This window comes from Plectropomus leopardus, chromosome 24, assembly GCF_008729295.1.
Source record: "Plectropomus leopardus isolate mb chromosome 24, YSFRI_Pleo_2.0, whole genome shotgun sequence".
Classification (NCBI taxonomy): Eukaryota; Metazoa; Chordata; class Actinopteri; order Perciformes; family Serranidae; genus Plectropomus; species Plectropomus leopardus.
The window spans coordinates 14,625,291-14,639,561 of NC_056486.1; the positions used below are offsets into that span (position 1 = coordinate 14,625,291).

A 14,271-nucleotide genomic window follows, 5' to 3' on the forward strand; every position below is an offset into this window, starting at 1 on the left:
GCTGGTCTGGTCCTGTCTTCCCTCAGTCCAGATGCACTCTGCTCTTGGTCAGAACTTGGTCTTGGTGGTCTGGACTACAACACACGAAGCAGAGAAGAAATATCAGTCAGATTCAGAATTCAAAATAAATCTCACATTACATTTTCGGTCCTTTAACCCTTTGAATCTTGGAGCTTCATCACTTTTTCTTGTTCTGCATTTCAAAAGTATTTCTGAGCAAATCGATGAGATTTCTCTCAAAAATAGGGGAAAGAAAGGAAATAAGCAACTTATTTATACAGGTTACACAAATTGTAAGAAATAAGCAGATTGAGAAAACTATTTTTTTAAAAAGCTAGTAAGGGGTTTTTGCTAATTTTAAGCACATTTTTCAGGTCATTTTTTTGATTGTATTTTCTTAACTTTTTTGTATTTTTTCCTTCTCTCTCTCATTAGTTTTCTTGCACTTTTAACTATTTTCTTAATTTTTTTTTAGTAATTTCCTCTGCTTTTGTCCATTGCTTCCTCCCTTGTTCTAACAGGCATCTAGCTCACTAGTTAAAGTGTGTGCCATGTATAGCTGAGGCTTCTGCAGCGGCCCGGGTTCAAGTCTGGCTCGTGGTCTTTCGCTGTGTGTCATGCTTCCCTTTCTCTGCCACCTTTCCTGTCTCTCATCAGTTGTCCTATTAATAAAGAGAAAATGCCCTGAAAAAATCTTAAAAAAAGAAATAAATAAAATATCTGTATTCTGAGTACAACAGAATCTTTAAATATTAGTCTGCAATCACTACAGCAGTCAATCTAAATGATTTATGCTTTCTGATACTAATTCAAGGTTGTGTACATCTCCAGTATATACTGTATTCAGTCAATATGTGCAAGTGGTCAGTTGAGTAATACTGAAAATTGTCATTATTCATCTATAAGTCAAATATGAATTTGTTTATATGCACAAACAAAGTCACATCAAACAAAAACTCTGTGCTTAATGCAATGAAAAGAAGGAGGGAGGGAAGAGGAGTGAGTCGGGGGGAGTGACAGAAAGTAGTGACGGGAGGACCAGAGGCTGCAGGACAGAGCAGAGTGAGCAGCGGCGGAAGACGCACACACCTGCTGGAGCTCAGGTAAGACTTCAATTTTTATTTTAAATGCTATTTTTGTACATGCATGTTTTTCATATGGTTTTCCGTTTTAATATTCTTAAATGTTGCATCTTAAGATCTGAGTAAAAACTTGTGTTGTGCTTTTGGACTTTGAAAAGAATTTTGAAATAATAAGTTTTTCTGCTTGGGGCAGTTTACCGCCTACAGATTTCTTTGTTTTAAGCTACTGAAGTATACATTTCAAAGAGGCCTTTACCTGTGCGCTTTACACTGTGAAAGGCTCCATTGTTTAGTTTTGATATGCAGGAATGCACCTGAACATCCTGCATAATCCTCTCAATTATGAATGGTATCATTTATTCTATAGTCTCAGCACCTCAGCGAAGGCCGTCCGGTAACTTAGCAACTAGTGCTTCTCATTCAACATTAAAGTGGGGTAACATGAGAAGACCCAGCGGCCTCACTCCAGCAAAGTGACAGGGATTTGTTACAGACACATAACCTACATTTTCCCTCATTCCAGCAAACAGATTGATGCCTATTTACCTGTTAACCTGTGTGTGCATAAAGTGAAGTTTTGATATTGAGATTCAAGATAATGTTTTAAGTGATTCCTCCTTTCAAACTCTCTTTAAAGTAAAATTACCAGATCAGTGCAGAGCAAACGTCCCCCACAGATAACATCTTAAACATCGTTTTTAAACATGGGAAACAGATTTTATCCATTGACACTCTGAGGTCACATGTTTCCAGGGGGACTTTATTGTGAACATGCAGAGGTAAACTGACACCTCAGCCTTTCATCCTTGCAAAAGCCTTGTTGTTTTGCTACAGGGGAGTAAAAGGCTCTCTAACTAGGTCTGTTAACATATACACGCTGATGCCCAACAATCACCAACTCAGAATATGATCCATTTTGCTTGGTCATAAAAAAAAGAAAGAACTGACCCCTCTCCTGGCAGTCTCTCACATACCTTGTGTTGGTGGTGAAAGACGAGGCTCAGTTTCAATGCCTTGAGCAGATAAGAGCTGCTGTTTCCACCAGAGGTGACAATGAAGGTCTGTGTTGCATTCGGAAGCAGCTATTTAAGACTGATGAAGTTTCATGATGAGTGACATTAAGAGAAGTGACTTAGCAAACAAAAGCCCCTCTGCAGCGACCATTCAATGATCCTATAATGTCAGAAACAGCTATAAATACTGATTAAGTTATGCAAAATGAAGAACACAGCCTAAATGGGAACATTTTGCTCCTTCAGAAACAGACTGCGGTACCCACAGCGCAAGAAGGAGCGCTACTGCAGGTCCTTATTCTGTATTCAGTATTTTTCTTCTATTTTTCTTGTATCTACTTTTCCATCATCATCATAGGTAATCACACAACATTTGCATTTTTCATGTTTATACTGTGTAACAATTACTGTGTACAATTCCCTACTGTGCAATATTTGACCATTTACTATGCAATAATATTCATAGGCTATTTTTCAGTATTTTTTACAGTAAATCCAACGTGTGTATTTCAATTATCCTGTGCAACTATCAATCACAAACATACTATCTGTATGTAAAATGTGTTTATAGTGTATATAGATGTTATACGATTTTATTTTATTTCATCTCATTTCTATGTTGTAATATTTTATCCTTTTTTTGCACAAAAATCACTTTTTTTTTCAATTTGATCTGATTTTTGAATTTGCTGAAAGGTGAATTTCCCCACTGTGGGATTAATAAAGTATTTTTTTATCTTATTTTATCTTATTTCAAGGCAAATGCTTGGTCAATAGAGAATTACATTAGATGTGCTTCAACATTCAATTTAGGGCATTTATTGTTGTCAGCAGCTGCCAACAGTGTAGAAGTCTGAATACAGCGCTGACCTCGGGGAAACAGGACAGTGGTTACTTGAGAGCATTTTAGAGTCTCGTGAGAAACAGAATACTGTGTGGGACAGATAAAGTTGCAAGGAAAGGGAACATGTGTCCCAGTTTTGAAACAGTACCAGAAATGTACACAAGCCCTTGCAGGGTTCATGAGATACACCTGAGTCAACAGGTAGATCTAACAGATTTGCCAGAGAACTGAAGAATTAATTAGGACAGGACAGTGTGAGCATGAAGGGGGGGGGGGTTGTGGCATGCAGCAACCCGTGGCCGCTGCAACAAGGACACAGCCTCCGAACATGGGGCGCCACCCTATCCACTGATCCAAAAGGCACCCCTTGTCAATAGGTTTTTAAAAATACGTGTGTTAGCTAACTAGCTTAATTGCTTTTATGGACAGGCATCATATGTTGTAATACCTGTAAATACTTTGTTGTAAAGATTTTGATTGTTTTTCTTCTGCCTTTCTCTTTTCAGAAACACACTCAAAAAGTACGGAAAAGTGAATGCCATTTGACAATAGAATTGTTCAAATCTGCCATCCACAATGCTGATGCGGTCTCATTCAGAGAGGAGAGCCCTCCTTGGGTTCTCAGCCCTGTTGACACACAGCACTCCAAAATATTCAGATGTGACCTCCCCACCTCCCCTATCCTTCACACCTAGGGAGTCCATCTTTACACCCATGTCTCTTAACTCACCACCTCCGTGGGTGACCCAGGCCCTCTCCAACCTGGAGCAAGGAGAACGAGAACTGCAGAGCCTCAGGGAGCGACAGCAGGCCGAAGTGGAGGAGGTGAACCGTGAGTTGGACAACGCTGCGATTGAAGCTCAGAGAGAGGAGCGTCGCCTTCTTGAGAAGGTTGAGCAGGACCACAGAGAAGCCCAGCGGCACCTTAGTCAGGTGAAGAGGGAGAATGCTGCAGCAGTCCGAGTTGTTCAGTCTCTTGTTGACCAGCAACTTAGAAAAATTGGCCAACTCAAGGAGCAAATACAAAGATGGGGCAGCACAGCTGGTGGATCCAACAAAAACCAGCTCCAAAGAGGAGTGGCAGAGGTCACCCAGCCTTGGGAGATCTCCCTAACAATGAAAAGGGTCAGTTTCATACCAAGCCCTGGATCCAAGACCTTTAGTTTAGGGGAAATTGATGTTCGTGAGCAAGGTATGACCTACCCAATTGGTGTCTGTGGTGTCCAAGGACAAAAGTGTGCGTTGCACTCAGGCAATGAGGCATTTTCAAAAGTTACCCCTCTTGAAATTCGAAAAGAACCACAACCAAACAAGGCCGGGCAAAGGTATAGTCCGGAGGAGAGCAATAGGGCAAACAGCGGAAACATGCGTGTTGTCCGGAAACTACGTCTGTCAAGCTCTACAGAGAATGAGGAAGATCTCAAATCCCCCACCACAAAGTCCCCCATACAAAGACATCGTGGTGTATCTGAGTCATCCCAAGACGAGGAAGTGGAATCTGTGTGTTCAGACACTCAGGGGCAAGACCTTTTCCTTGCTATCCCACCAGTTTCCAGTCAAGGAGAATCTGAGGGTGATGAATCTGATGGCAGACAAAATGGAACAAAGAGACGCTCCACACTGAAGGGTAAGAGGAAGCAAAAGGTTCTTGTCTTGGTCTCATGTGAAGAACCATCCTGCCCTCCTGAGGAAATTGATGAAAAAAGCAGTGATGTGCTGACATCTCCAAAGACTAGACGCAAAGGTTCCCTCTCCAGGCGCAGTCTTGGAGATCTGTCCTCTAGTCAACAAACCTTATCCAAGAGAAAGACCTCAACTGAATGTTCAGTGGACAGTGGAAGCCCTCCGTCCCCAGTGGACAGTGAGGATTCCTGTTACACCTATACTGTAAATACCCCAGTTGGTGGATCTCTCAACCAAGAGCACTGCCGCTCAATGTCCACTGCGGACCTCTCAGGTAGACGTCCTTTGATTAATGGTGACAAGGGTGAGTGTAGAGGAATCAGGAAAGTCAACAGAATGCGTCTTGCCTCTGAATCTTCAACTCCTGAACAAGGCCAAGGAAACGGCACTGAACCTGACAAGAACACCATGAGTTCTTGTGAACGACAATCAAGATCCCAGACTCGTGTTTCACAGGGTTTAAGTTCAAACCGAGTGAGTAGATCTCTGTCCATGTCAGCCATCGAAGGAGACAAATTACACCAAGGCAAAGAATTACAGCAATACAACAAGAGAGAGACAGTTGTGTCAGCTTTGGGGGAACTGGAAGAAGAGGGTTGTTCAACTGCACTTGACTCGGCTTATCTGGTCAAGCAGTTTGGAAAACAAGGATCAGGTCGCACTGACCTCAACCTACCAAGCGGTGTACATGCATCTGTTAAAGGGCAGCTATTTGTGGTCGATTGTGGAAACGCCCGCATTCAGGTAACTGATCTCCAGAAGAATGTTGTGCAGCAAGTGTCTCCTTCGGGATCAGAAAGGTCCGCCCGCATCTGCAACTACTTTGACGTGGCTGTGAACTCTAAGGGTCTCATTGCTCTGACCTGTGCTGCTGAACGAGCTGTGCTGGTGTTCAGCCGTCATGGACGCCTCCTGCAAACATTTGGAGGCACACTGATTGGTTCCACCAACGAAGAACTGGATGCTCCAAGAGGGGTGACTGTTACCCGTCAAGATGAGTTCTTGGTCGCAGACATCAAGCGTGGCACCCTAACTTCCCTCAAACTAGATCCCAAAACTGGGGCCAGATTGGAGCGTACAGTGGTGACTGGGTATCACAGACCTTACCTGGTAGCAGCCTGCCTCACTACTGGGCTCATGGCAGTATCCGAAAGAGGCAATGAGACCGGACGTGTCCCATGCATCCGGGTCCTGGAGCCTGGCTGGAACACCATCCGAATCCTGGGAGTGTGCTCTGGTCTGGGGCCTGTTCTGACCTGCCCATGGGGTCTCGGCATTGATAGTGATGGGGACGTCCTGGTGGCGGACTGGGGCAAGCAGCACCACCGCGTTCTTCTCTACCCATCCAAAGGTGTTGGCTGGCCTCTGGTGAGCGACAGCCTAAGTAGCCCAAGGGGCCTGGCGCTGCTCCCTGACGGCCACATGGTCGTGTCAGACAGCATGAATCATTGCATCAAGATCTACCGCTATAAGTAAAGAAGATGGTAAAGAGGTCGAAACCAACACGTGATAAAGAAAGTCGGTTAGATTTAATAGGAGACAATATATCCTTGGGAATTTATAATGTGAGTTAATTTGAGTATAATTTACAGCCTCTACCTCCTACTTGCTTAAATTTGATAAGACCAAGATTGATGAGATTTCAATTGGTGATGGTACTTTTTTCTTGTTTTGTTTTTTTATGATAATCAGTAGATGCACAACAGTTGTAGCACATTAGTACAAATTCTTTTAATCACATTTACTAAGTACAAAAGATAAAGTACTAATGCATGCTTTTAAATGACCCTTGAGTGTTTCTAATGTGTTTTCTTGATTAATCTACAGTAAAGCACAGTAGCGCCTGAATATATTCAATTAAGTTTTAAGAACTATGCCCATATTTTAAAACATTTAATTATTAACATTTAACATTTAATAATCAATTTACAGGTTCAAATGAATTTCATTGTAATCTATAAGTGTAACCAGCAGATCAAATAGATAACTTTGCTTAAGACTGTGATTGAATTGTGATTTTTCGACTTCAACTTCAACTTCTCTGACGAGAAAATATTAAAATTTGATTTGAATCTAATTTTGCATGATTTTGTTGTTATTGGGTCTATTGCCCACCTGCACCTTACCAAACCTCATGTCAAAGGCTTGTTATTAGCTTTTGTATATTTCTCTGGAGACCATGTTTGTCCCAATACATCTGTATTTCTAGGAAGGTCTGTCGCCAAACAAAAAAGGGAACAAGGGGCGCTTTCTGGCCCTGTGTTAAGAACATGTAATTCTCAAACTGGTAAAAAGTTAACCAAACAGATCAATAATTTCATTAAAAATCAACACCTAGGGCAAAGTAAAGCATCTCTTTTTCACCTTCTCTAGATTCTCAGGCACAAAAACAGCTTTACTAAAGATAAATGTGCACATAGAATACTTTAGCTGCACATAATGCTGACATTTTTAGAAAATAAACATGTCACCATACTGTATATATTGTAATGCCTGACCATAAATGATCCTGACAAAGCGTCATTTTGCAATAACTGGAATTCCAATAAAGTGCCTTTGCAAACAAATGCACCCACAGTTTCCTAACTTGTCCACCCACTTCCACACTTCAGTATAAAAGGGCAGGTTCAGCTCCTGCTCGGTCCTGCACCACAGTGGGACATCAGCAAACTTCATCAGGACTGCACAGCATGGAGCTCATCACCAAAACCCTGTTCCTGTGCTTTGCACTTGCCTTCACTAATGGAGTGCCTGTGTGAGTATTAAAAAACTCTCATATCATGTCATGAACTATCACACAAAATACGTCACTTAGATTAGGACAGGCTAGTTCATCGAGTTCATGTTTCATATGAGGTTTTTTCGAACATGAAAAAAATAGCTGCAAATAGTTGTGCAAATTTGGCCTTAAAAGCCAAAGCTTGGTGGCTTAATGAGCTTGGTATGTGGTTTTAATCAGTTCTAAGTTTCTTCATGTTTCTGCTCTGCAATATGCTACCCATTCTTTAACTGGGAAAACACTACTACTAAAAAAAGAAATTTCTGGGGTAAAAAAATAAATATTTTTAAAGTATTAATATATACATATATAGTAAATATGATTTATAAGCTATTTTGATGTGCTTGTAATGTCTAAATTTGCCCTGTGCCAGAAAAAAACCCTTTTCCATAAAAAGATTTTAAGGTCAAACTATTGAAAAATGTGTTAAAAACCTTCAAATTCAAAGATGAAAAGAACACACTGATGACATTCGTGTAAAAATGTACTGCTACAATCATCTTTGTTGTAAAATGTAGTTTTTAAAAAAACTTTTCCAAAAAAGGTGTAAATGTTGCTCAAGTACTGTTGAGCTTTCTATTTTTTTTTTAATAAATTCATTAAGTACTATTGCTATCAGGTGCGTCACGACCAAAACAGGCCAACCCCTTAGCCCTTCTACATCAAAATTAAAGAATAATTATGGTTTAAAAATGAACATTTTGATTAGCATTAAGACTACAACTGCTGTGAAATTAATAAACCGTAAGACGTCAGCATCCAGCATATAAAAAAAAAGAATTAGATCACTGGAAGTTGGACAAATTGATCTTTTCAAATATATTTCCCCAGCCTGGTTGAGAGTTAAAATCAAAAACCCTTCAAAATAAGGTTTTGTCCCAGTTCTCAAGAATGAGCGAAAAGTAACAATGTTGTATAAAACAAAGGGTAATATAATGCAAACCAATACAATAACCATTTAAATGCTACCTCTGCTGTTTCAAAGAGGTGCTGAGTCAACATTGAGGCTGTACTTTGTGTTTTTTGTTGCATTGGATTAGAGTGCAGTGTTCCCGTTATTTTGTCCACTCTCTGTAGGATGCTTTGGATTGTCCCGACTTTTCTAAGTATTTCCTCTTATCAGTTCAAACAGCGCCGTTCAGGGCAAACACAGTCTCACATCAAAATGTGTGTATTGGTCAACAGCACAAAAGGTATTCGTTTCCCAATCATGGCTCTTACATCAGACGCCCACTTTTTTTTTTTTGGCCTATTCTTTTCTCCTGGTCTGCCTTGGAAATTTGCAATTCATTATTTCAGTCATTTCGTAACTCTATTTGTTCGTTCACAAAGTTCACCAGGCGGATCGATTCAACAAATATAAGAGTGCAAAGTCATCGTATTACCTTGGCAGAGTGTCGTTGATTGAGCCCCTGTTATCAGGACTCAAGGACTTTTCAAAATTAAATGTAATTTGGGAGAAAAAAAAGGATCTGTTTTATCATCCACAGGCCTTCAGATGATGCAGCAACAGAACGTGAGTTTTTCAACAACATGTTAAAATCATAACCCTGCTTTCTGACTGCAGATATGAAACAAGTCATTCAGTCTGATGATACACAAGTTGAGTCTTTAAATGATTTCAGTTGCACTGATGGTAACAGGAGAAATTATCTCCATGTTTAGAGTCTGATCTACCAGACCGGTGTGAAGGAATTGAGTTTGACGCCATCACTCCTGACGAGAAAGGAAACACTTTCTTCTTCAAAGGTATGGGAACTTTTTTTTTTAAAATAAAGAATGATGGACTTTATTTCTTGTGCGATTATTTAAGTTGAATTTGATGTATTTTTTACAAACAGATATTTTTTGCTGTGTAATGAAACTGATGTTTTACCTTCAGGTAGCCACTTGTGGGCGGGTTTCAGTGGTCCAGCTCAGCTCTCCAACGCGTCCTTCAAGGAGCTCGACGACATCCATCACATTGGTCATGTAGACGCTGCCTTCCGCATGCACAATGCCGAGAACCCCGAAGACCACGATCACATCTATTTCTTCCTGGTATGATCCACAGATGTAATTCTGTAAAAAAAAAAAAAAAAAAAAAATCAGATCAAGACTAAAATCTAGACTAAACCGATACTTTTGATCTCCAGGATGACAAGGTGTTCAGCTATTATGACCACGTTCTGGAGGCCGGGTATCCTAAACAGATCCAGGAGGACTTCCCAGGAGTCCCCTCTCACCTGGACGCTGCTGTTGAGTGTCCCAAAGGAGAGTGCACTGCTGACTCAGTTCTGTTCTTTAAGGGTATGTTGGCAGTCACTGAAAAAAATATTTATCTCTCTAAATCAAGACTATGGTTAAGAAAAGAAACAACTGACAATGTTTGACTGAACATTATAATTATCGTAATATCACAAAGATAATTCTGCCCTCTGGTGTATAAAATTAGCTGCAGCAGGAGCACATTTTGTCAACTCGCACTGTTTTCTTGTGGATATAACTTGTATAATTTTCTCCCACAGGACACGATGCGCATGTTTATGATATCGCCACAAAGACAGTGAAGGTCAAGACATGGTCCGACCTGCCCGTCTGCACCTCTGCTTTCCGCTGGCTGGAGCACTATTACTGTTTCCATGGACACAACTTCACCAGGTTCAACCCCGTGTCCGGAGAGGTGAGCGGTCCATACCCCAAGGACGCTCGCAATTACTTCATGAAGTGCCCCAACTTTGGTGAGTTCATCCGGAGAGGAACAGTTACATTTGTTTCAAATTATTTGACACAAGAAGTAGAAAAAGATCTATTTTGGGTAAACGGGTAATCATCTGTATTTGACTGCAGGTCATGGAGGTGCTTATGAAATCCCGAAATGCAGTGAGGTGAAACTGGATGCCATCACCACTGATGATGCAGGCAAAAGTTATTTCTTTGCAGGTAAAGAAAAGAAGAAAAAATACTCTTTAACCCTTTGAAATCTGAGAAAATATGCTTGATTTCTGTGAAAAACAGGAAGAAGTTACAAGTTACAAATAACAAAAAAAAACTAAAATTAAGCACAAAAAAAGAAAAACAACCTCGTATGAGCAACACTTACTTTTTTGGAGGGTAAAAGCAAATTCCAGAAGTAAAAAAAAAAACTAACACCACCACTCAAAACAAGCCTTGGTGACATCCTGTAGTCTCATGTAGCCACCTGTTAGCAACTGTCTTTTTTAAGACGCATAAAAGCCTAAAAATTCACAAATAGGCTATCTACCGGCATATTTTATGTCATAGAACAAAACGTGAAAATCTCTTGAACTTGTGTTAACCAAAGACCTAAATTCAGGCGTTTAACCAAAAACACTTTCAAAGAACCCACTAACTTTGTGACAACACAACCAGAAGACGAAAAATGTTAACTCATTCCCGCAGCAATCGATACGTTAGTTGTGCTGATCTTGTCGTCTAACTTTTCGCCAAAAAGGTGAAGAAACGTATTTCCCAATATGTCACATATTTCACTAAGATTTCCTTTCAATCTACTAAGGTCCCATCTACATGCGTCTGGACACCAGTCGTGATGGTCTTCACGCTTTCCCGATCACCAGGGCCTGGAAGGAGGTGACCGGCAGCGTGGAAGCTGTCTTTTCCTACGCTGACAAAATCTACTTTATCAAGGTAGACCTTGAAGTTACCAATAAAAATGTCTTGAAATACCTAAACCCATCTATCTAGCTGTGTTAAAACCAATATAACTCCTGGTCCACCTGCAGGACAATCAGGTTTACATCTATAAAGCAGATGCTCCCTACACCCTGATTGAAGGCTACCCGAAAACACTGAAGGAGGAACTCGGTATTGAAGGACGTGTGGACGCTGCTTTTGTCTGTCCCGCTGAACACACAGTTCATATAATCCAAGGTAAGGTCACAGTGTGCGTATTTCTAAATTTTGGTGGATTTTTGTTGGGTTACGTTTGTGACTAACAAACATTATTTTTCTTCGAACAGGAGGGAAGCTCCATGACATCGACCTCACCGCCACACCCAGGGTGGTGACCCAAGAGTGGCCCTTGCCCTTGACTGATATCGATGCTGGTACATGCGATGCAAATGGAATTAAAGTGTTTAAGGGCTCACAGTATTACAGCTATGCAAGCCCCATGATATTGGCTACAGCCAGAATCAACCCTGAGCCTGAAATTATTACCAAAGCAATGATGGGATGTCAGGATTAGGAGTCAGGCATTAGAGAATGTGCCACAGTCATGTGCTTACCATGCTCAAAGATCGATATACAAAAGCATACCGGCAGGGTGGCAGTGTGGAATCAAAGTCACTGGTAAAACGTTGAGCATTTGTAAGAGCTCGGAAAAGTCCTCCCTCCATGCACGGTGGAGTTTGAGCTATTTGGTGAATAAAATGTGGAAAACTACAAACTGGAGTGTAAGTTATTCTGTCAATTTCAGTTATTATATCTTTACTCTATTCTTTTATTCATTTATTTTTTATTTTATTTTCATGCTACTTTATTCTTTCAGAGGGTAATATTGTATTTTTTACTTTACTACATTTATCTGAAGGCTTTAGTTACTTTACAAATTAAGATTTTTGCATAAAAACATGTTATAGTTTAAATTACCAAACAGTTTATACAAGAACAACTGTGACAACTGTCGACCAGTCAGTCATTCAATTGACAGAAAAGTAACTAGCTATTTTGATAAACATTTACATCTTTTTCTATGTTTCTAAAAATATTTTTTAGTTTTGGGGGATGTTATTTTCTAATTTTGTCTATTTTTTTATTTTGAAGTTTAAAGGTTTTGAAGTTCTGGTTATGATGTGTGTTCTTCTGCATTTGGTACTTTTTATAACTTAGGTAAATTTTTCCTTATTATACTTAAATACCATTTTCAATGCAGGAAGTTTACTTGTAACAGACTATTAGTACTTAGACAAGGGTTGAAGGGTAGTTGTACTTTTACTTACATAAAGGATGAGATGACTTCTTATCACTTTCAGGTTGCAAATGTGAAACTCATCAAAAATAATCATGAGGAACAAAACCCAGATTGGCCACTAGAGGACCTGCTGTACAAATGAATGAGTCCCAGCAGAAATAATGAGGGGATCAGATTCACTGTGAACCTGAATCAGCTGCAGGAACAGAGTCCTGATGCAGACACACACCGTTGTTTTGCACACATCGTATTGAAACTTTCCACTTAATATTTTTTGGCTGCAAAAATGCCATTTTTTCATCAGGACATCTGCGCCTTTATATGACACGTCCTCTGATGTCACACCAAATGAGTACGAGTGCTGAGTTCCTGCAGATCCAAGTATTGCATTGAATCTAAAAATAAGAACTTAATTTGTATTATTTGTATTGTAGTATCTAATGTTTCATTGCAAAATCTAAAAATTATTGGTAACATACTTTTAAAAAATACTAATTTTCCCCTACATCATTCCAATGATGTTGCTTGTTTGGTGTATTCGCAAAAAACTCACTGGTTTACTTGTGGTATGCGGCCCGCTGAATATGCGCAGTAGTTTTCTCTTCTAGACTTTACGTATAATGTCACCGATTTTTCTTGACTCATTGACAGTTTTAGAAATATAAACCACAGTGGCTGTTTTGAGGGTTTAAAGATGTCTCTTTTACAGTGGTGGCCAACGGTGACAGTGCTTTTTGGAGATTTTCTTTTACCACAAAACCACAAATGACCACCACAAAAAGTTTGATTTGTCCCTAACTCAAAGTAACTGATATCGCTTTATGTGTTTTTCTTGTTCCCTTTGGTTTTGGTTGTTGCAAAATTGATCTTAAACTTCATTCTGGGTGGCATTAAAAGTCTTAAATCTAGCTTATCTTCAGCTGCAAGAACCTTGTGTTTCGTCTAAACGTTTTTTTTTAAGTGAACATGCTTTCTTTGGTCAGTCCACTTACCCGTGTTTACCTTGAGTGCTGTTGTGAAAATTAGGGTTAACACCTAAAAGGTGGGTTGTAAATATCAAAGAAGACAGTAAAATATTATTACAAAGCAAAATGTGAACTCATTCAAAGGAAATAATGCTTAATGCTTATGTAATATAATCTGCGCATGCATGCAATGAGCTTTCACGTACCTCTTCAGTTGTGTGCGTGTTTTTGTCTTTTTGGGATCTGCTTGTAGGATCTCCTTATTTCTTGGGAAACTGCTGGATATGTTCTCTTCATACACTGGTGTTACACATGAATCATTTCCAAAGAAATATACTGCAAGAAGAGAGGAGACTGTTGGAGAGAACTTTACATTCAGCCACAAAGTTTGGCCCCGTAGAAAATCTGAAAAAGATTTGCTTTTCCACTCCTGTGTTAAGTTTTCAATGATTTCTGTCAAAGAGTTGCAGGTGTAGGAAAAGGCCTGCGGGCAGGTGTGAAACTCGACATCGTTGGCCTCAATTTAGAGAAATCACTGGTGGCCACAACTTTATTTCAAGCAAGAAAGAGGCCAGATTCCTTCAGATATCAAGGTTGACCTTGTGAGCAGCAGTAGTGCTGCGTAAAACATAACAGACTTCATATTCATGCAGACTGAGAGTGAAACACTTCACCAGCTGAGCCAACAGCGAAGAGCGAGTCCTGCACAGAGCTGCTCCGATAAAAACGAAACATTTCTTGATGTTCACACCAAGGAAATACAGTCAGACATTTCCTTGTTCTAATTTATCATTTCAGCTTTCAATTTTGTGCTATTTTGGTTTAAATTAACCAGCAAGAATGAGGCTAATATGGTATTAATAAGTTATGTGGTACTTTGCTTTATTGGAAGCTTTTACTGGCCATCATCTAAGTCTAATTTTTAAATCTAAGTGTGTTAATTTTCTTTCCAATTCCACCCTCTAAAAGACA

General features: G+C 39.8%; 1 protein-coding gene across 1 annotated transcript; it reads left to right on the plus strand.

The window, feature by feature from the left end:
* The first annotated feature begins 7,260 nt into the window (after nt 1-7,260).
* Nucleotides 7,261-11,809, plus strand: hpxb (hemopexin b). Its single transcript, XM_042513190.1, has 10 exons — nt 7,261-7,377; nt 8,892-8,917; nt 9,067-9,150; nt 9,284-9,441; nt 9,537-9,690; nt 9,909-10,121; nt 10,231-10,323; nt 10,919-11,049; nt 11,145-11,292; nt 11,382-11,809. The coding sequence occupies exons 1-10, from the start codon at nt 7,313-7,315 to the stop codon at nt 11,606-11,608; spliced, it is 1,299 nt and encodes a 432-aa protein (XP_042369124.1). The 5' UTR covers nt 7,261-7,312; the 3' UTR covers nt 11,609-11,809.
* Nucleotides 11,810-14,271: the final 2,462 nt, after the last annotated feature.